Source organism: Danio rerio, chromosome 3 (assembly GCF_052040795.2).
Source record: "Danio rerio strain M-AB ecotype USA chromosome 3, GRCz13ab, whole genome shotgun sequence".
Classification (NCBI taxonomy): Eukaryota; Metazoa; Chordata; class Actinopteri; order Cypriniformes; family Danionidae; genus Danio; species Danio rerio.
Window position 1 is genome coordinate 27379073 of NC_141023.1, and position 24848 is coordinate 27403920.

The following is a 24848-nucleotide window of genomic DNA, read 5'->3' on the forward strand; positions in this document are numbered from 1 at the left end:
ATGAGCTCATTTGTCCTATTTTTACTGCTATATAATAATGAATTGTGAAAATAATCTTCGAAGAAGGCTTTAAGGCCAAGTAAAATTCTCTTTTGGCTGTTGCTTCAGCATGACTGAGGAAAGTTGAGAGTGCTAGTTTGCGTTTGACTATAACAAATGACACTAGGCTGGTTTTTAATTTAAAACTTGAACAGCATACTTTTTTTCTAATGATAGTCCTATATGATGTAAAAAAAAATTGAAAAATAAGTATTATTCTCATGTTTTTTTTCTACTAAATCTTTAGTAAATGTTTTTGGTATATCAAAAAAGTGTGTTGCATTATGACCAATCGACTATAGCTAATCCGGCAAAAAATAGTGCTAAAAAAGTATTTAATATTACAAATAAATAGAAAATGAGGCTAATAACTGCAAAAGGTTCATATTTTAAGAAAAAAGAACCTTCTATTTCCTGGCCTGGATTTAGTAAAACTGTCTCTGTATTCATTAGTTCCCTGCTTTACTCAATTTCCCATCGCTGCATATTTTAGGTTGTTTAACTTTACCAATTTTCATAATTGATTATGTTACTTTTTATTACTGTGAAGCTGCTTTGAAACATTTAAAGAAAAACTGAAAGTACTTTAAGGGGAGCACAGACACAAATCATGTTCTTAATTATTATAATGATCAGATAAACTTAATTGAACATATTGTGTACATAGATAGCACCTTTTTTGAAAAGGTAAACCACATTATATTGTAACAGCAGATTCACTTAACATCCACCTTTAGTAAAGCTGCTTTGGAATAATAATTATTGTGAAACAGCACTATACAAAGAAACTTGAATTAAATTACTGTAAAATAACCATGTCAACTTTTTTTTACGTTGTTACTGCTGATTATATATAATTACATAATTAAAATATAATTATTATCATTATTAATTACATTTTATATATTATCAATAATAAAATTCATGATATGCACTAATCACTGTTCATGAAAAATTAATTTTCAGATGTTTTTATCCAAAACACAAGCACCCATTCCCTACCACAACCCCTCTGTGTCTCATCCACTCATCCACTTTGAACTGTGGCACACCAGTGATAATTAAAAACCATGATGGGTAATTATATATCTGTAATTGCTATACAGATGATATCATCCTCTCTCTCACATTAATATGCAAAGCTTTGTTTGTATCAGATAATTACCACTGGGATATCTCAATTAATTTGATTGGTAAACAATCAACCCCTCTAGTCAGTTGTCAGGCAGGTTTCTCTTCTCCTTTACCAATGTAAATATAGCAATAATTACCTTGCAATATAACTTTAATTTATGACTGACAATGGTGGGACAGTTGACACTACCCATCTTTCAAATCACCACTATACTTTTTGTTTTTAAATGAGCCAATAAATATTGTATTGCAATAATTCAATCTGGGAAAATGCGTTAATAATAAAAATGTGATGATTCAAATAAATGGACATGCAGATATGCACACAGACTTTTAATTTCAGCCAGCCAGCCAGCCTCAGAGCTTCTGATAAATCTGCCTCGTATAAAGTCTGATTTCTTTAAAAATCAGTATTCTTCACTGCCTGATAGATATACGATATGAAGTGGGTCTCAGACAAGAAGCACTGCATTAAATTTCATTTTCCCTGCCATGTCTTTAAAATATGACATTTTATTTTACCCCAGTGTTTTCAATGGAGTGTCTGAGTTTGCCTGCTGATGCTGACGGCACTAGAGGTTACACATTCTTTCATCTCATTTTATGCTTGATCAACTAAATGAATGCTTAAGCCTATTTAACTGATTGTATTTTAATTACGTTACAACATTGATGCTGTAAAAGGAACATTATGTAATTGAAAATACTCACATTAAGGATTCACCGGAAGTTTATCATTGTCTGAAAAACTCTAGCTGTGAATACCCCATTGTAAATGAATACATCTGTGAATACATCATTGTAAATATACTGATAATTATTATAGTATACTGTTTTATCCTAAAACATTTATTGTTAAATACAGTTCTATTATTATGTTTTATTGATGAATGATATGATATTAAATAATATATGATATGTTATTTATATTTTTATTATTATAAATTTTTATTATACAGTATAGTAGCCTATGTATGTTCTTTTTTTAAATGTACATTTTATAAATGCTTTGGCAATACATTTGTAACATTTGTCATGCCAATAAAGCAATTATTAAATCGACTTGAAATGAGAGAGAGAGAGAGAGAGACTTGAAATGAGAGAGAGAGAGAGGGAGAGAGAGAGAGAGGGAGAGAGAAGCTTATTATCGCCCTCTTTTGGTCATACATTCACCCTGTAGAAGCGGGTAACGGATAAACAGCAGCGCATCCAGCAATAGGCTTCCAGATGGACAGCGCTGAGGGAAAAGACACACTCGAACTCTCTGAGGAAGCAAGAGTTATTACCACATTCCGATAAAATGAAGGTTACGTTCACGGGTCTGGCCGGTTTTGTGGCCGTCTTCGGGGTCCTCAGCTTTATTGGACTCGTTCTGGCAATTGGAACTGATTTTTGGTACATCATTGACACTTCTAAGAGGGAAAACAGCTCGTCTGTATCCCTCAGCTCCCATTCTGGACTCTGGAGGACTTGTAACTGTAAGTCACTTTTTGTGTTTGATGTTCTGCTTGATTTCTCTTGCGTGGGTTTTTCATGTGGATGGATGAAGTTTTTCTCTCTTGCAGTTCATAACCAGTGCTGGCCATTTATGAATCCTTTTGGAGCAGGAAGAAACTTGTCAGATTCACAAAGACAGATACTAAGTAAGATCTGTGTGCTATTTCATCCAAGTGGCGTCATTTTGTATCTCATGATTATTTATTTGGAGTTCAGATGCAAAAAAACTTCCTGAAAACCATGGGAGGTTTTCTTCTAAAATTTGTCCAGTAATTTACAATTTGTTGGCAGATTATTTGCATTGCCTTTAAAATGAAATAGCTGACCATAAACATAGGAGGCTAAGAAAATTGCTCATTAGAAGAAAATTTTAGATGGCACTGCAGAGTTTTTTTTTTTTTTTTTTTTGCATCTGAACTCTTTATTTGTTAAATATAAGCTTAAATCATTCACCCAGATCCAGATGTTTCCAGATGTTTCATGCAATACATGATAATAACACAAAAGCTGTCTGTTTAGTTTGTTTTATATTGCTACAGGTTACTAATATATACTGCATGGCCAAAAAGTCGGTGTTTTGGTATGGTGGATATTTATTGCAGGCTTGTTTTATGCTTGCCAACAATTCTTTAACCCTAATAGATGCAGTAAATAATTAAAATAAAAAATAAGAAGACATGTGACAGTATTCCGAAATGACTGCAAATATTCATAATCAGTCAGCCTGAATCGCACTGAACTTCATTTCTTAAAGATAAGCTTCACTCAGATCTAGATGTTTCCAGATGTTTCACGTGTTACTTGATGATAACATCAATGCTCTCTGTTTAGTTTGTTTTATATTGCTACAGGTTACTAATATATACTGCATGACCAAAAAAATGTGTGTTTGGTCGGATCTTTATTGCAGTGATTGATATGTTTCTGGCTTGTTTTATGTTTGGGTTGTTTTGAAACAGTTGTTTTAACCCTAATAGATGCTGTAATTAGTTGAAATAAAATAATTGTTTTAGAGTTGGCGCCAGTGGTGTAGTGGTTAGTGCGTCGACACATGCACTCCAGTGCTCGCGGATTGATTCAATCACAATGCTCAAAATGTAAAAGAAGCTTCATTTTCAGATGAACTGCCATCAGGCACTCTGAACCGCACTGAAGTCTTGAAAGGAAGTGCTGGAGTAACAGTGACACCTCAGGCTCAGATATTGGTGGATCAGTAAATGTAAGATTGAATCCAAATATTTATGCAATTCTTGATGAATATACATGTTACACTGTAATTAAAACAATGCAGTGATGCACATATCATATTTAAAGCTGATGATGATCCCTAAGTTGTAAGATGTTTAACATGCCAGAAACATGTTAACTGCACCAACTGCTCATAGTTTAAGTATTTGCTTTGCTATTTCCAAATACTACTGCAACTTTATCTATAGTATACTATTAGACTGTGGTTGACAAAGTACACAAACCAAGTACTTGAACATAAGTAGAGAGATATACTAGGTAAATAAAATATTACTCCAGTAGTAAAAGTGCTCAAAAAGTGCCATTACACTATCACTTAAGTAAAAGTATAAATGTTTTTGCCTTCAAATGTACTTAAGTATTCAGTACACTATGATTTATTATTGCTATAATGCAAGTTAACATTTTAAAATAATGGTCTGTTAGTTAATGTAGGTAATGTATTTAACATGAGCTATAGTAGTGAATAATAGCTGAACAGCATTTATTAATCATAGTTCAGCATTTACTGATGCATTAATAAGGTCTAAAGTACTTTTTGGTGCTAGTTAATGCATTTATATGAACTAACAATGAACAGCTTTATTTTCATTAACCAACACTAACAAAGATGATTACACCCTGTAAAATGTATTGTTCATTGTTTGTTTAAGTTAGTAAACACATTAACAAACTTTAGAGGTGCAGTAAGTGATTGTCTTCAGAAACATGTTTTGTTGTGCTGGTTGAAAGTCTCTTCACATTCCAATAGTAATGATTAAAATATATAATGTAGATGTATTTTTATTATATGTATTTTTATATTCTGGGTAGTGCATAAGACTAATAATCTTCATCCAAATAAATATTGTTGTGCTAACATTTCCCATAATTCTGATTATAGCCCTAACTGTCTTTCAGCAAATGTAGATTTGAACAACTGCTCACCCGTTTCACGCAGATCTGCCGATGTGTAATTCATGCAGTCCATGGTCATGTGGACATGAGTGACATTGGTAAAAACAAATGCTGCATCAAAACGTTTTAAAATGCTGAATTAATATTGGAGTTACTTTTGCACGCTGGAGGAAGGATAACACCATGACTGAAGTATTTTTTAGACAGGTAATGTTATGTTTTAAAACTATTTTAGTCTCGCAAAGCTAACGTAGATTGTATTGTGTTCAGAATGGGTTATATGCACAGAAGTGTTGTTCAGAAGTGTGAAATCTTTTGGCGAAAGATTGATCTGACTATTTTCAGCTTTATAAGGTTATTTTTACAGCATAGCTGAAGTAGATTTTTATTTAGTTTAACAACAAAACATTAGCAAATAGCAATATTATGCCTAGTCGTTACTGAGGTGAAGTTAGTTTTATATTCACATTGATTCATTTTTAAACAATAAAATCCTGTAATGCGGCCCCTATATTGTTTACCATGCTACTTTGAATATTCGATCTGAAATAGCATGTAAGCATGGCTTAGTAATAAGTGTAATTCCTGGAGCCCGCTGACCAACCGCTAAGCATACAGTATAGTCGATTTAAGACAAAGCGTGTGAGAGAGTGAGACAGATGAGAGAGTGATGACAAGTTTTACTTTCTTACATAACTGAAAACGTGCTAGATACAGTTTTTGTTGGGTACAGTAGTATTATAAAGTACTAAAAAGTTTTCTAATTGGCGAATGACATGATCTAGTGGGTCTTTGTCATTTTTAATGTTTGCGTTCGCAAGGAGGCGTGGCTTTGGATGCTGACTGGTTCGCATTTAGGCAGATCACCTACTGCACCTTTAACTAATGGACCATTATTTGAAAGTGGTGTTATATTAACACCACCTTACACAAAGCCTATTAAACATCAGTCTAATTTTAATATTTAAAGCATATATATATATATATATATATATATATATATATATATATATATGTATATGTATAGATCTTTTTGTTTTGATAGAACTAATATATTTAATGCAAAATTCCAATTTGCAGTTTCTAATTTCTTATTGGTCATACGAAATACCTTCATTAAAGCAAGACCATTAGATGTATCTCAACTATTACCTATAATTATAACTATATATGTATTATATACATATAGTTATATATTATGACTGAGAGTGGTGGGAAAGTGGACACTACTTATCTTTTTAATCAACCTTCCTTATATTTTGTTTCAAAATGAGCTAATAAATATTTGATTGCAGTTATTTAGTCTGGAAAAATGCATTAATAATTTAAAATATGATGATTGTAGCATGCAGATTGCATCTTAACCATAAAAAGCCTCATCAATTCCGTGCATCCTAATTTATACAGTATGATGCAATTCCACAAATTTGTAGGTATGTGTTTCATATTTGTAATAGGAAGCACTGTCATTTAAGCAGGACCATTAAATGCATCCGAGTAAAAACCAGAAAAAAACACTGAAAAAATAAAAAAACTGAAAAAACACTGGCTTTCTTTTAAGTCTGGCAGAGTTGAGAAACTTGACACATTAATAGGAAGCCAGACATACACAGCTTATTACCAGTAACAGATGCCATATCACTGTTTCACAGTCTAAAGCCTTATAATTACACATCTGTTTAAGGTATTGTGACAATGTGAGAACTAATGCAGTGGCCAAAATTATAAATAATGCCATTTGTTCACTTTTGAAGTTCATAAAGTGATTTGTAATATAGATATAATATATTATATGTATTCACACTCCATAGTTAGAGGCACATAAATATATGAATTTGTTTTTAAAGGAATATATTTTGCCCCCCCCAAAAATAGAAATTCTGTCATCAGTTTAAACCCAAAAGAAGATTTTTTGAAAAATGTTAAAAAACAGCTGTTATTGACTTCCATTGTATTTCCAAGTCCCACATAAACAGCAATCAGTAATAGTTTCTGACATTGTTTGAAATATTAAAGCCAGCTTTATTGTCAATTCTGCCACATGTACAGACTCTGGAACATAAAGCCTGTATACTTATAAAAACACTATAAGATGAATGTAAATATACAATACATACAGATAAGGGCACATAGCAGGTACAGTTGACGTCAGAATTATTAGCCCCCCCTAAATTATTAGCTTTTATTATTTCTGTTTAACAGAGAGAAAAAAAATTTCAACACATTTCTAAACATAATAGTTTTAATAACTCATTTCTAATAACTGCTTGTTTTACCTTGGCCATGATGACAGTAAATAATATTTGACTTGATATTTTTCAAGACACTTTTATACAACTTAAAGTGACATTTAAGGCTTAACTAGGTTAATTAGTTTTACTAGGCAGGTTAGGGTAATTAGGGAAGTTATTATAACAATGGTTTATTCTATAGACTATCAAAATATGTAGCTTAAAGGGGCTAATAATTGTGACCTTAAAATTATAAAAAAAAAATTAAATACTGCTTTTATTCTAGCCAAAATTAAACAAAATATTATCAGACATACTGTTGAAATTTTCTTGCTCTGTTAAACATCATTTGGTATTTTTACAGTATATGATAATAATAATAATAATAATAATAATAATAATAATAATAATAATAATAATAATAATAATATGAGGTCATTGCTGTGGTGGTGTGTAGCAGTTTTGTCAAACTCTGTCCTGGAGCGCTGGTGTCCTCCTGAGTTTAGCTCCAACCTTAATTATTTAATGTATAATATATATTAAGATAATAATATAATAAACAACTGCCTAAAGGTTTTAAGCTATCTTGAAAACACTGCATTCGAAATCGCATGCTTTCATACTATATAGTACGTTTAAAACAGCATGCAGTTGAGTTGTATGCTAAATTCATAGTAATCAAAAACAGTACGTGAGAATTACCTGGATGACCTACTTCCGGTGGGAATATGAAGTGGCCATCCAATAGACACTACACTATCCCATATGAGAGAATTCATGAATGGGAGTAAAGTGATGCAACTTATGCAGGTGTAGGTCATATAATAATGAAACATGGGGAATATAGGTTAGTTACATTTATACTATTCATATATAGAACATACTTTTCTAATGGTGGTGTAGTACATTCAAATGTAGTACCTACTGAGTAGTAGGCGATTTCAGACGGAGCCACTGATTAGCTTGTGTTTGATTAGTGTTGGAGCAAAGCTCTGCAGCACATCAGCCCTCCAAAATCTATTTTGCCATACCTGTTTAATTATCATATTTTGGGTTCTCATTTTTGAGTGAACTGTCCCTTTAAATTCATAGGCTGCTTGCCCAAATTGGGTTTTGTGGCTATTTTACCATGAACGCCATCACGGACAATTTTATACGTTAAGAAACTGAACATAATACCTTTAGATTGCCCAATTATCTTTGGATTGTCATGGAAACACTCTTTAATCAGAAGGCAGAAACATCTGCGGTTGAAACACAGCTGTACCAAGAGCACCGCTGTGAATCATGGCATGGGTTTCAGCATAATATCGCAAGCCCACCTGCCTGTCGACCCCACAAAATTATTTCCCTTTGTTTTTTTTTTTGTATAATCGCAGTGTGGCTGTATAACCCATACTAATGTGCCACATTACTCCAAATCACTCGTCTTTTTAGTGCTAAACATTCACTATAATAATAATCTCTTTTGTTTTAAAATGAGCCAATAAATGTAGAATCTCAATTATAGCCACTTGCAAAATGCATTAATAATTTATATTACAGGAATCAGAAGGAAACTGACATACAAAATGCCTCCAAACCATAAAAAAGCCTTCATATCCATCATGTACATGGCACATTATGAAATCACACTAAACTCGTTCAAGGCATTTGTGCTGATTGCGATTCTGAAGTTCGCATGCTGCATTTAAACCGTGAAACATCTCCGGCATTTTCCACAAGAGACAGTAACAAGGTTGTAAAACTATGATTATCTTAGCTTCAAGACCCCTAAACTAGCTGAAATTGGATTTAGGTTCTGTTCTCCTTTGAACAATAGATTCAATAAATCTGGGTTGCCAGGCGGTAGCTTTGATTAGATAGTAGCCTCTGCTCGAGCTTAGGTAAATTCCCCCCTGAAGGAAGTTCAATATGTCTTTCCACTGTATCTGCGCTGGACTGTTCGCTCAAAAGAAAATCCACAGAGAAACCATAAAAGAAATAGCTTATATGTGTTAAGCGCCCTGTTTATTGAAGAAGAAACTGTGCAGAATACTGTAAGAAACACAAGTGCAACATGAATAATATGCAGAGATGTTCAATCATTTCATGGATAGACACATTGTGGCTGTTCCAGGGTGAAAATAATGCCGGGCCTGATTATAACATGACAGCGCGAGCAACCTTTGATTTGATCGAAAATGACAACTGTTTATTTGCAGAAATCTCCAAACATGTCATGTATGGATCTCAGCCACTTATGATGACTTATGAATTGGGCTTTGCATTAACATAGAAAGCAGACAAAAACTTTCTCATTGTATTTCTCTATAGTGGAAAAATGACAGTCTAAATGACTGCGGTTGTCTGTAGATTGATATCTTATTTCAGCCAAGCAGGTTTTGGTCTATAGTGTTTCCTTCTCATCACATCATTAGTCTTTGGTGGTCCATAGTGAAGCCATTAAAAAAAATCCATGAGCAGCAGCATGCTGTACTATCTTTAATCTTAGATGCACATGCTCCTATACATGTTACTTTTTTTAAAAGTCTTCTAATCAATACAATCTCTTAGGTTCTTTAATGGCTCACAAGAATGCTAGGCAATATAGTGTGTGCGTGTGTGTGTATATAAGCAATATCACATGAGTAGCAGTGCAATTATCCGCTTGTTGAGTCGTAATTTATCTGTGACATATGGAATACTGTTTCCGAGTCCAAGCCCCTACTCATTTGAATTGAGAAAATATTTGTTTATGAACACTTTTTTAGTCCTATCACACATAAAAGTGAATTTTATATAAAACCATAGTGCACACAACAGTCACTGGACTTGCTGCATCACAAATACCAAAATTTTAACAATTTATAAAAAAAATATCACTGTCTGGCTATTGAATATTAGGTATGGATAAATATTTTGTGATCGTGATTTTTGAAAGTATTACATCACTTTGTAAACGTTTATCATTTGATGATTCTCCCCATACAGTTTGATAGAGCGATTGGACCTGGAAGCCGCTTCGTGTGACGTCACACTTAACAAGCGGATTGGTACTGGTGGGAGATGTGCGTTGTAACCTAAATAAACCTTAGTGTCCCACTAGTGACAATATACAACCACATCGCACCGCTACAAGTGTGATATTGCGGTTATACAGCAGTTCATTGGCATAATCATGTATATAAAAAAAGAAAATCAAACACAAAATCCTTTTGTATGAGGAACTACTTTCTTCCACCATTCATTCATATCTGCAGCTGAAAGAACAGCAAAAACTGTTACTACTTCACAAAATGTCACTTTAGAGCTAATGTTAGTATTTGAATGATTCTCTAGCTTAATGTCTAAAGCAGGGGTGCTCAATCCTGTTACTGGAGATCTACCTTCCTGCAGATTTCAGTTGCTACCCATATCAAACACACCTGAACCAATTAATTAGGACCTGAACACCACTTGATAACTACAGGCAGGTGTGTTTGATATGGGTAGCAACTGAAATTTGCAGGACGGTAGATCTCCAGGAACAGGAATGAGAACCCCTGGTCTTAAGTGATGACAAAACAGGTGATTTTGCTCACATTTTAAGATTGAAGGCTCAATGACATGAAATGCCAGCAGTCTACAGAGATTTTCCATTATTCGTCTATGGTATAAACACAGCACTACAACATACAAAAGAGAGAGAGAATGACTTAGAATGACATTTACCTGTTTAATAATGATTTTATCAGCATGTCACCCACAAATCGTGGCTTAGCAACCGTAGTTGCGTGCAGGGGCTTTCTCAAGCTTTCAAGCGAAGAAAACAAGCCAAAGTGTTGTGCACATGGATTTTGCAAATCTGACACCCGCTATCCTTAAAGTTTAGACGGGGTGGGGGAATTTTTTCCCTCTTCAAAACCTAAAACCCAAGGGGAGAAATTCCAGCGTTGACCAAACTCTGTGAGGGGTGCTAAAGGAGCGGAGTTAAGTTGATTTTGTTTTGATATTCCTGACACATTCAGTGATAAACAGCAATAACTCACACACCTCTTACCCTAAACAGATCTAAACTGTTTCCTACAAAGATACAAAGCAGGTTGTTTCCCAGCTGTCTTTTTCTCTTTTTTCACTTTTTTACATATTATGAGCAATGCTCTGTTTAAGCCTTTGCCATAGTAGTCATACTAATAGCAGTCATATTTACATCTGTTTCAAGTTACGAATATTTGAAATTACATATCAACTGAACAAAACTGAGAACTTGCGATCAATATACTTCTCCTTTAGCTGTTTTTCAGTCAGTTATAACCCTCGTTCCCATGTCAGAGCTACAATGTTTTCGTCGGTCTTTTGGAGATTTAATCATTGTTGTTCTTTTTCTTCTACATTCTGGTGTTGAATTAATATTTGCTGGTAGGGAAAATCTATTTGTGCACTTCTGCTATTTATACTTTGATTTGCATTTCGATTTATTTATTTCTTCCACTAATAATTAGAATAGAAACTGGATAAAGAGCACACAAACATGCTGACAGTTATAGGTAACTTACTGTACATTGTTATGGATCACTAGCTATGTTTCCATCCACACATTTTTATGCGCATTTTGGATATGTGCATTAAAAAAAAGGTTGATGGAAACGTCAAGATGCACATACTGTATATTTTGAAAATACGCAAAAAAATCTTGCGCAAAACTGAGTACGATAAACTTTTTATTCGATAAGAAAAGATGCACATAAACTGCGATGGAAACACTTTAACCGCACAAACTTCAGCATGCACTTTAAAAAAGGTCATGGGATTTCGCTAAAAGAGATCATGTGATGATAAAAATGTGTGTGAACAGACAAACCAGCAGGCTGAGCACATTGTAAAACATCTGAAATGTTGTTTTGGCCATTCTAAAACACCTTACCATTTCAGTATTAATGTTATTAAATTATTAATGACCTCCAGAATCAAGAGCGTATGTGCTCCACGTCTGACACCTTCAAACGCCACCGCGCGTTTACTGCATGTTAGGGTTGCTTTCTGAGGTACAAGTCATTTATTAGATGAAGAGAAGATTGACGCAGCTTCTCCTATCGCAGCAAATTCAGTTTTTACTGTTGATATTTGGCGCCAGTTAATAAGGAAGTGACGATTTTGTTTGCTTTGACTCGTTGGATGGAAACGCTGCTTTATTTGCATGTCTTTAATCCGATAATCCAGTTTTGCGCATAAAATTAATTCACATTTTTGGATGGAAACATAGCTACTGATGCTAACATTTGGCACAAATCCATCAATTTCCCATTTCTGGCTGTTCTTTCTATAAATGAATGATGTAGAAGTATAGTGTCCATCTGTGTTTCCTCGTCAGTTAGTAAGTATATTTCATTGCACAACAGTTAGTAAGTATATTTCATACACATTGTAATAGACTGCCAGGCATGAAAGCTTGACAGCCATAGCAACAGTAAATAAGGTGGGCGGGGCTTACGGAAGGGTCAATTACTCTGAGTTTTTCTCATTGAAGGGCTTATTATGTGCTCTCTGTCACCATCTTGTGGATGAACAATGTCAATCGTCTTTGCTCTGCTCAATGTCAGGCTAATTGATGCCAATGTGCTCTCTCTCTCAGAAATTATAAATATTTTAAATAGGCACTATCTGTCATGGTTTCGGGGGGTGAGGAAAGGAGCGAGGACCCAAATGCAGTGAACCAAGGACTTATTATATCAAAACAGAAATAAAACAACTAAAATAACCCTGTGGGGGAAAAATACAAAAACGTGACTAAACTAACTGGACTTAGTTTAGCTAGACAGACTGGAACAAGACTGATAAAACATCCTCAAATGATGAATGACAACATATGGTGCCACTAAACAACACTTTTATGAAGACAAGAAGCAGCACAGGACAGAGCACACTAGGAGAATGAATAGGGAAGACAAACCAATGAACAGAGAGGTGGACAGGTGAAAATAATAATTACACAACTTTATTGTTTTTATGTTCAAAACATGTAAATGTAAAAAAATTAAATCCTTCATGTTTGTTTCAACTCAAATCGATTGTGTGGAATCCAGCATTTTTACAGTGCATATGTGAGCATATTTATAATTTACAGCGAATACACACTATATTGCTGCACATTCTTAAATATATAAACAAATTTTGTGTGTGAGAAATATCTTATGTTCACCAAGATTGCATTTTCTTCTGCTAAAGTTCAGTGAAAATATATAACAGTAATATAATTTGAAATATGTTATATTTTAAAATATAAAACTCAATGACTTTTGGGTCACATGATCCTTTAGAAAACATATATTTTCATTTTTGATCAGTGCTGAAAACATATTAAAAAACAGAAAATTCACATAAACAGCTTTTAATCAAATTTAGTTACATTACACATGTATATACTGTCATATTTGATCAATACAGTGTATCTTTGTTTAATAAACGAATTGTCTTCCAATCTATTGATTTACCTTACATTAACTGTACACGTCTACAGATCATGTTCAGCAAGTAATATTCAGTTGGAAAGAAACTGCACTTGCAAGGTTAGAAACGTCAGCTTCTCAGCATGAGTCTGACATAAAAAAATAGGAACATTCAAACTATCAAATGTAACAGTACAGAAAGCCTCGAGAGCTGAGATTTGACTACTCCAGCCTACACAAATAAAATCAATTTAGCTTTTCACACGCACACTCCAGTGCGTCTTTGGATAATGATAAGCTAATTGTCATTACCTACTCAAAAGTCCATAAGGATTTAGTCATTATGACCCCAGTGGTGCATTTAAATGACTTGAATGGAAGCCTATGACGAAAAAAAAATCTTATTATAATTAAATGTAGAGGTATATGACCTCATCAAAATTCTATGGCACAAATTGCAATTTCCTACAATAGAGCTTTTCACACCACATTTAACCCCAGGTTAACACAATTTAAAACCTGCTTCTTTCAAAAAGAAAAGTCTAAGAATACAAATTTGCTGGTATAGTTCACACAAATGTGAATTTACTAAGCATTTAGTCACCCTATGTGTTTCATTCTTTTGATAAACATAAATGAAGATAATTAGATAAATGTACACTAAAATTGCTGGGTTGTTGGGTCAAATGTGGACAAACCAAACAAACAAAACAGCACTTTTCTGTCTCTGGACTGGAGTTCAGACTGTATTTATAAATTCAGCTACAGTATGCGCTCATGAAGGGAAAAATACTATCAGTCAGTAGCTGATTAATAAAATCTTCCTTTTTGTTCTACATAAGAAACTAAAACAGGTTTGGAGCCATCGGAAGATGAGTAAATTATAAATTCAGCTAACAAACACTTTTGCTTTCAGAATAAGATGAATTGATGAGGATGCTAGAAGTGGTGATGCTAGAATTGGTCAGACATGTGCTGTGTCTGACCAATGAGGTCAAACTGCTGGGTTTCATCATTTTTGAATCCATTCAGCTGATCTCTGGCTCTGTCGGGAGGACTTTTAGCTTAGCTTAGCATGAATCATTAAATCTGATTAGACCATTAGCATCTCCACAAAAAAAAAAAAAGTTTTGATAATTTTCCTATCCAAAGCTTGATTCTGTTCAGACGTTTCAAATGTTATCACTCGGTTGAATGGGCATTATGTGGTTATCAGCTGATAAATATGAGCTAGTGGTAGGCACAGAAGGCTGTTATCATCCATTCAAACGGTTAAACTTTACAGATCTGGATCTGGAGTCCTCTCTATTAATATAGCTGATTGACTATGAAAATCATTTATATAATTTAACTAAATTTCCCATTAATTGAAGTTTATTAACATCTACCCCTACCCCAACCCTAAACCCAACCGTCACAGAAATGTAAAAATAGATCTCCATCTGGAGTCTTTTTTATTAGTTGCTGATTAACCATGTGAACAGATGATAACAGTCTTCTGAGCCTACCAGTAGGCGCAGAATGCCCCTACTGGACCATATCTATCAGCAAATAACCACTGGTAACGCCTATTCTATCGAGTGATAACGTTCAAATCAGGTGTTCTGTTAAAGCTTTTTACACTTGAAATTGTTAACCCTATAAACAAAATCCTGGGTTATCTTTAATCACATTTCATGTCGCTCATACTATACCTCGGTATTTATTAACAGATGTTTCAAATAGTACATTCTTAAAGCCCTGGTTAACATTCTTATTCACATATTTGTGCAATCACACATGAAGTTTATTCATAAACTAATTTCAAGAGGATCACCTGCTTATGATTGGTTGCAGCTGGTCCTGCATTATCTAATTTATGATTCACCAATCAGATGATTTCAAAGCCACTATAAATACCCTAAGATTTATTTGACAGTCATCTTCATTTTGAAGAATCCCCCCATTTACCCCTACTCCTTCTCCTTTCCTAGATGGGTGGCACGGTGGCCCAGTGGTTAGCACTGTTGCCTCACAGCTAGAACGTCACTGGTTCTGGTCCTTACCAAGCCAGCCGACGTTTCTGTGTGGAGTTTGCATGTTCTCCCTGTGCTCACATGGGTTTCCCCCAGGTTCCCCGGTTTCCTCCCACTGTCCAAAAACATGCAACTTAGGTTAATTGACTAATGCAAATTGGCACCATAGAGGTGCACCTAGTAAGTAGTTATCTCCTAAGAGCAATCACTACCTGTTCATTAGCTACTACAGCAGGGGAGTTCTCGGGATCTACCTGAGCTCAAACTCCCCTCTTGTCCTGCAAACGGGAGGGAGCCCATGGGCTGGAGGATCTTATGAGCTTAGGGTTCTCCCATGGGACAGCATGCCAAACAAGCTTTATAATCAATCATCAGCTAAGTGTGAGCTCTTGAATTGCTATTTGGATGAACAGCAGGCAATCAGCATCTCTGCTTCTAAAAACATGACAGACTTATTTGTTTTTAAAGTAAAACTGCTTTGGATTTGAGACTAATGAGCAGTGCTGTGTGTAAAATCTAAGTTCTTTTAACTCAACGCTGCATGCTACACTCATGTGCGCATCATGTCAAAAGACACTGGGCTGGACGATATTGGAAAAAACTGACATTAATGTTTTATTTTTCTGCGATACATATTGCGATATTGAGTATACTTTCACTAGATGAACTGATCAGCTCTTTTTGGAAATAGTTTATAATTTTAGATTGATTGGGTTGACTGTAGTTTAGTGCATCTGAATGAATTAAATGAACCCAAATCACTAGCAGTGACAAATATAGAGGAGCAAAAATGCAATTGAAATGCACCGAATTTTATGGTTTTCTCTGGGAGTCTAGCAGGCAAAATATCAATAAACAAATATCACTATATAGTCTACATCAAATAAATACAATTAATCTATCTTAAAGTTAAAATGATTATAATTATTAGCCTGACTGTTTTAAACTGGCTTGAAATGCTCACAGACCTTAAAAACAAATGCATAGGATAAACATGATGGTTAACTTTATTAAAATTTTTTCAACTTTGGTAACTCAACATTGCAGATCCTGTGATGTGACTATTGCGGACGGGCCCATTGCGATATCGATATATATGGGTTATCTGAAATGATATATTGCATAGCCCTACACAAGACACAATCCTGATGGTCATGCACATTCGTCAAGTGCATATTTACATTAAAAACAATGTAAAAACAGAGCATTGGAATGGGAAACAGAGTTTCATATCTTGCAACAACAGCTAGCTAAGCCTTACAAGATTTGCAAAGGCACGAAAACAAAGACAAAATTGCAAACGAATGACAACAAGGAGCAAAGTATGCCACCCTATAGCATCTCCTGATCTCTCCTGTTTACACGTCTTCCATCTTTTAATATGTCCTACTTTTCTCTCAGCTTTTCTGTTTGCATGATGTGTTTCCCATAACGGACATAACATGAGCCTTGGATTTTGATTGCCAAGCATTCAGCAGCAACAAGCAAACAACCCACCTGTTTCACATGGAACAAACTTATTGTTGTACCACAATGCAGAGTTAATACCACAGATACGGTGCTAATTGCTCCACAGCAGGGTTTCATACTAAAACTATTTTCAAATTAAAGGTGTGAACAGTATCTTCACCCTGGGTTAAAAGCAGTCTTTAGAACGATTTAAAATGAGAAGTTGCTATTCTCTAGGCTGATTTTCTAGGAACTATACTCTCATTCTGCCTTTATAATCAAGGGACTTTGCTGCCATACATGGCTGCAGCAGGGCACAATGCTCTCATGCTGTATGGTTACCTAGTTACCTAGCTGGCTGGGGACTATTTTCAGGCAGTATGTAATACAATTGCACATTCCACAGCCATGGTATGGCCGCAAAGTTCCTTGATTATTACGCCAGAATGAGAGTTCCCAGTTAAATTCACCTAAAAATATTTTTCTTTTTAAATAGGAACATAATCTGAACTATTTTTAATCTAATTTTGAGAAAGATGCTAATTTTCTAATTAGATTCAATGGATTATGCTAAGCTAAGCTAAAAGTGCTCCCACTAGACACAGAGATCAGCTAAATAGATTAAAAAATAGTAACTCAGCTGTTTAACTCTAGGGGTGATTATTTCCAAATAAATCTCATCTTACCCAGACATGCTTAATGATGTTCATGTCTGGTGACTGGACTGGCCAATCCTGGAGCACCTTGATCTTTGCTTTCAGGAACTTTGATGTGGAGGCTGAAGTTTGAGGAGTGCTATCATGCTGAAGAATTTGCCCTCTCCTGTAGTTTGTAATGTAATGGGCAGCACAAATGACTTGATACCTCAGGCTGTTAATGCTGCCATCTGCTCTGCAGATCTATCACACACCCCTATACTGAATGTAACCGCAAACCATGATTTTTCCTTCACCAAACTTGACTTTCAAGCCAATATTATGAATCAAATTCCAAATACTCAGGATTAATTGTTAACCTATAGGGTAATAAAGCAGCTGGGTCATTTTCAAGCCAACCGGGTGGTTGGTTTTGTTCAAATTGTTCCCAGTTTAGGTTGAAATAACCCAGCATTTTTGTTGCATTTAGCTGGGGACTATTTTTAGGCAGTGTGAAATATCATTGCACATCCAGCAGTCATGGTATGGTTGCAAAGTTCCTTGATTATTACTCCAGAATAAAAGTAATTCCTAGTCATTTTCACCCAGAAAATAGCTTTTCATTGAAATAAGAAAATTATCTGAACTGTTTTTAGTATTTTTTTTAGAAAGATGCTAATGGTCTAATCGGATTTAATGACTTATGTCAAGCTAAGCTAAAAGTGCTCCCACTAGAACTATAAATCGGCTAAATGGATTAAAAATGGTAAAACTCTGCTGTTTACTCTAGGGGAAGCTATTTACCCCCAACAATGTTGATTTATTTCAAGTCAGTATTCTAAAACTAATTATGAATACTCACCATTAATTGTTAGCCATTTTCCATTTTCCATTTTTCCATGAGCCATTTTCAAGCCAACCCAATGGTTGGTTTTGTTCATATTTTTCCCAGTTTAGGTTGAAATAACTCTGCATTTTTGTTGTGTAGGTAAAGCCCTTTCACATTTGGGAACAAACAACATTAGAAGCTCTTTAAAATGGTCCTGATAAGCCTCATTTATATTCAAATAGAAGCAACAGTTCAATTTTAAAAAAAAGTTTTGCATTCGACAGATTAATTAAGAAAATGAATTGGACTCAATCCCCAAAAACTGCACCGAATTTCCTAACAGCTTCATTCGTCTGGCTGTGATTGTTTTGCTTTGGGAAATAGCGATTTCCCAATTAGTCCAATTAGCCTGACCGGCTAGAGAAAGAATGGGTATGAATGAGCTGAGATTTGGAGCACCTCCACTGACACCTTGAGCCCTCTTCTCTCTCCAGACATGCAGGGAACGTTCATCATCCTGCTGCCGCTCAGCGTGATCCTGCTGTTTGTTGGAGGAATGCTGGGCTTCATCAGTTTGCTGGCACGAGCGTATGTACTGCTGCTGCTGACCGGGGTGCTGCTTCTTTTCGGTGGTAAGCAGGACCATCGCTTTCACCTCTGTTTGATCCTCCTGTGCTGTGCATGCGGAGCATTTATTCTGCTCACGGCATGCCTGACTGAACATCTGGAGCTGTAGACAGTTTTCATAGTAATGAACACAGCTCAAATCATAAACCAGATGGATAAAAAAACATGATGCTGGATTTTAAGAGATAAGCTCAAAATCGTTGACTTAGTAATTGGTGGTTTATTTTGCTGTGGTGACTCCGGATAAAACTAGGAAATAAGCTGAAGAAAAATGAGTGAGTGGTTGCCCTAGTATTTGTATTTTGTATTATTTATTCATTCATTTTCTTTTCGGCTTAGTCCCTTTATTAATTAGGGGTCGCTACAGCGGAATGAACCGCCAGGTTATCCAGCATATGCTTTATACAGTGGATGCCCTTTCAGCTGCACCCAGATGCCCTTTCGGAGCACCCAGATGAAAACCACTGAACACGGGGAGAACATGCAAATTCCACACAGAAATTCCAACTGACCCAGCCAAGGCTCAAACCAGCGATCTTCTTGCTGTGAAGCGACAGTGCTACCCGCTCACCTAATGTTTACACTATATTATATTATTTGCTAATTAACCTCCTCATGTGGAACTCTGAATCTGTGTCTCATTTCAGAGTCTGCTACTGTCCACCGGAGGTTGTATTTTAGTCACAGGCACTTGCTTTGAGTGCCTTCCTGACTGAATGAACGAAATACGACGTTTCCCATGAAGGCAACTTCAGTGCTGAAAAATAATTGGCTAAACTGGCATTGGGCGGGTTAAAAGAACCAAAACAAAGACAGCCATTCCGGAAAGTAACTCACATTTTCAAAGCAGAATGTCTGACTTCAGCATTGTTTTTCAAACAAGAATTTTCACTTAGCATGTTTTTTTAATATCTGCAAACATATTATTATATTTTTATGCTTTAGAAGAGTCAAAACTTACATGCAGCACCTTTAATTGTCAGTTGAAAGTTAACAGCCATATTACTGTATGATCAGTAAACTGAAAATGTTGTTATCTATTTTTTTTCTAGAATTTATTTAAAATAGAAATATTTTATAAGATTATAAATGTCTTTATTTGCCCTTTTTTTCTCAATTGAATACATTCTTGCAAACACAAAAATTGCTGATAAGGATCAAGTGACACTTACGACTGGACTGGAGCTACAAATTCAGCTTTGCATCGCTCTTTGAAAAATAAATGTAATACACGTATAAAAGCAGCAGTTTTTCAGTCGGTATGTCAGATTGTCAGTAGACCCAGAAGAAAATAGCAGAAATTGCTGCGCACCGTAATGGTTTTCCAATTGGCCAAGCACATCCTTATGGCAGTCCCTATTTACTGCAGTAGGCAAACTAAATCACACAGCTTCAACACACATGATTGAGTTATTTATGTTGAAGAATAAAAAGTGAATGTCTCCTCCAAAAAAAGAAAAAAAAATGCTCATAGCAGTCCTGTTTTTACCTAGCGTTCATGCTTGAAATGCTGGTGTTTGTTATGCCGGTTTTTAGGATCCATTTGCTCAGGTCATTTTTTTTTGCATCCTTTTCATGATATAACTTTAGAAATGGGTCTTGAGATCTTTAACAATAGATTTCTATTGGGAGTCATTTCACCGGTGCTGCTATATTATACAGACACTGATTCATGTTTAAAAAGGAAATACCATACTTTCCTGCGTCATTCATGAAGTAATGCAGGTTCTCTCGAAGTCTTTCTCAGGATAAAAGCCTTTCAAAATTCACTCGGTATCTATGGCAAAAAAGCTACTTTTTAAAAGAGAGCTACTACTAAAACCACCTTGAACTTAATCAAACATGCACTCATTGTAATGCAGCGATGCCCCTAAATGTCACCAGATTAAAGTTGAATGAATGAACTTCTTGGAGATTGTTCATAAGCCCTTTTTCTTTAAGATACCAGCAGGAACTGATGGGCTCTGATGATGACGGTCCTCAAAATCAGGGACTTTTTAAAGTGAAAATATTACCAGCATGAATGAACTGCATTAAAGTTCAATGATCCCCTTTGTGGTGAGTTGTACAGTATTAGACTCTCATTGTATTGTCATTGATGGATTGATGGAGGAATAGAATGCTGCTTTTTTTTTTGCAGCTGATGAATTCTAAAAACACTGACATGACGATCAGAATCTGCATAACTTTAATGAGTTATTTATTTATCCTAATTGGTAGACAAGTTGACACAGATTGTCTAGTGGTCAGTGTGCTGACATATTTATCGCAATTTTAGTGTGGGTGTCCCGAGTCCTGATTCGTGTGCCATTCCCAATTAATTCCAGTCTGTTTCCAATTTCCCTTCCTGTCAGTTTCAGATCCTGTCAGTTTCTCCTGTGCTATCACAACTAAGACAAAAATGCTACAAATTAAATTGATAGACAAGAAAACTGCAGTGCTTGTTTAAAATAAACTAATTAAAACAATACTTAAATTATGTGATGTTGTGCATGCCAATATAGATATTAATAGCATTAGCTGATGTTTTTTTTTATCCCAGTGTAGGTAACGTATATGTACATTTAAAATTAAGCTGTAAAATAGCAGTTTTCTGTATTTTGGGATTCAAGTTTTTTAATTTTTTTTATAGCATGTTGTTTATTTATGCTTTTAAATTGCATCATGGGAACTTGATGTATATTTTAACAATTTTTAAGCTCGAAAAGTTTTGATGAGTGACTTTTATTAACATTTTTTATATTTTAAAGTCATATATTGTCTGGATTGGTGTTATTACAGTACAAAAACCTTGTAATAAACTGGCAGTACATCTTCTGCTATTTTACAGTTATTTCTTTAAATGAAGAGTTCAGATGCAAAAACCTAAGTATCATCTGAAAATTTTCTAAGCCTCCTTCGTTAATGTTGAGATATTTTGCTTTAAAGACCAAGAAAAGGACTCTTTCTTTGCCATAAAAGTGATATTACTGAACATACACACAGGAGCCTGATAAAAAAATAAAATAAAATAAATTTTAGAGGTACATTTCAGATGGCAATTAGAGTTTTTTTGCATCTAAACTCTTCATATAATACCTCTTATACACATAACATTATTTCAAACTACTAAAATAAAAGTTAACTTTTATAAAATGAAAGTCACTTTGTTAAAGTCTAGAGTTGAATTTGGTAAAATCAAAAGTTGACAGAGCAAAGATCAAGGTCCCATAATGCAATTCACAGCCATAAATAAATAGCAAACACTTGTCAATCACTTTTCAATTTTTACTGCATAGTTCTCTATATAAATGGGTTCTCTTTATTTTTCTTATTTTTTTAAATAGTATTTTATTTTTGTTTGTGTTTTTTTGGTTCTACATTGCCAATTGATTCAGTTTTTAATATGACTATATTCTTATAGGTTTATATTAGCTACTGCTGACTAAGTGAATTCATGCTGCAGTTTAACTGATATCAAAATTGATTTCTTTTACATAAAATAACAACAAGGTGCCATGTTTTAGACATGTTCATATTAATTTTGATATCACCAATATTAATGTTTTAAGTTTTTGGTGGAATAACCTTAATTGAAAAAAAAAAAACTCACGATTTTACACTTAACTGACTGATTCTAAATCGTGTTTGGCATGCTGTCCTAGGAGAGAGCTCGGAGCTCATCAAATCTTCAGTCCCTGGGCTCCCCCATTTGCAGGGCGAGAGGGGAGTTTGAGCTCAGGTAGATCTTGAGAACTCCCTGCTTATTTATGGCTAATGACAGATTATAGGGATTGCTATGGAGATATACTGCTGGTAATGAGCTCATTTGGTTTGGTCAATTCACCTATATTGCATTTCTGTAGACTCTGGGAGGAAACCAGAGAACCTGGCAGGAAACCCACACAAGCCTTACAAAAATACTTATTTTAGAGGAAATTTTCAGATGGCATTTATCATCTAAACTCTTTATATATTACCTCTTATATATTATATTATTTCAAACCACACACGAGCACAAAAAGAACATGTAAACTTCGCACAGAAACATTCACTGGCCTGTTAAGGATTTGATCCAGTGATATTCTTGCTGTGGTGTAACATTGCTAACCACTGGGCCACTATGCCATCATATTAAGGAAAAGGGAGGAGTAGGTGTGGAACGGGGGTTTCTTCAAGGTGACGATAACTGAGGAAGAAACTCTGGCTATTTATAGTGAGTTAGGAATCATATGATTGGTGAATTATGCATTAACTAAAGTGGGACCAGCTGTGATCAATCATAAGCATGCGCTACTCTTGAATTTAGTTTTTAAATAAACTTCACCAAAACAAAACAAAACATTCATTCATTGTATGCAGCGGATGACCTTCCAGCTACAACCGTTCTCTGGGATACACACTCATTCACACTCATATACTACAAACAATTAAGTCTACCTAATTCACCTGTACCACATGTCTTTGTACTGTGGGGGAAACCGGAACTGACCCAGCTGGGGCTCGAACCAGCAACTCTCTTGTTGTGAGGCGACAGCATTACCTACTGTGCCACTGTGTCGCCCAAAGCAAAACAAAGCAAAGCAAAGCAAAACAAAAAAATTATAATAATTAACAAAACAAACAAAACAAAAAAAGAAAATAATGCTCTTAAAGATAAATTTATATATTTATGTATATTGTTATATTTTTTGTTTCTCAGTCCACAATTTATCTGCTCTGTTCCTCACAGCTGTGCTCTCATTGGCTGGCATCTGTGTCTACATGGCGTATTCTGCTGCTGCCTTCAGAGAGGCCGTGGACATATCTGGACACAAGACCCTGCAGGACATCGAGATTTACTTTGGCTGGTCTCTGATTCTAGCCTCTGTGTCTTTTGTTGGAGAACTGTGTACTGCTGTGGCTTTCCTGCTGACCTCAGTCAAAGTGAGCCAGCAGACCAATCAGGAGCAAGACGAATAACAGCTATCCCACATGAACTCAATCAGGACTGTGCTGAGGACGGCACCATGTGAGGGCATTGAAAAATGACATACAGTACAAACACTGAAAATAAAGTTGATGTTTACATGTATATTTTTTATCTTTTAAAGGAAAATGGAAATGTCAGCACAAATTTATTTCAATGTTCTCCATTGAAGGATTAATTCAGCCCAAAATGAAATTGGCTGTTTATTTATTCAATCTTTTTTTTATAGGGTATCCAAAAAGGTGATGCAGCATCAGCTCACATACAGTATATTGTAAAAGTCATAGGTAATCATTTTGACTGTCAAAGTGCCATTAATGTTTCATCACCATCACAATTTCAAAAAATAATAATAATGAACTATAATAATAAATAAACATTTTATAATATTCTACTGAAGAAAAATATATACTACATCTTGGATGGCCTTGGTTAGGTTTACTGTAAACCGTATGACCTTTAAGGGCAAATTACAGATTTAATGTTTGTGAATTACATAACGTTTGTGTCAAGAAAAAAAAAACTATGTTAAATGAATTGTTAAAAAATTATAATAATAATCCATGTCCAAAATTATGAAATATCAGAGTGACGCTAAAAATATCCCATTGAATAATGATTTTATAACGGTGGTTTGTTATGTAGACAATCAGATATATATATAGGATATATGGGATATATATATATATATATATATATATATATATATATATATATATATATATATATATATATATATATATATATATATATATATATATATATATATATATATATATATATATATATGCTGCTGCCTTCAGAGAGGCTGTGGACATTTCTGGACACAAGACCCTGCAGGACATCGAGATTTACTTTGGCTGGTCTCTGATTCTAGCCTCTGTGTCTTTTG

At 34.8% G+C, this 24848-nt stretch overlaps 1 protein-coding gene across 2 annotated transcripts; it reads left to right on the plus strand.

Annotated features, from left to right (window-relative positions):
- The first annotated feature begins 1700 nt into the window (after nt 1-1700).
- On the plus strand, nt 1701-24466 carry tmem114 (transmembrane protein 114). 2 transcript variants are annotated; one of them, XM_087244577.1, is made up of 5 exons: nt 1701-1751; nt 2354-2651; nt 2739-2816; nt 18876-19013; nt 23720-24466. In XM_087244577.1, the coding sequence occupies exons 2-5, from the start codon at nt 2474-2476 to the stop codon at nt 23947-23949; spliced, it is 624 nt and encodes a 207-aa protein (XP_087100703.1). In that variant the 5' UTR covers nt 1701-1751; nt 2354-2473; the 3' UTR covers nt 23950-24466. The 2 variants fall into 2 exon arrangements, with proteins under 2 accessions (XP_087100703.1, XP_087100702.1); XM_087244576.1 differs by lacking the exon at nt 1701-1751 and having other exon boundaries at nt 2326-2651.
- Nucleotides 24467-24848: the final 382 nt, after the last annotated feature.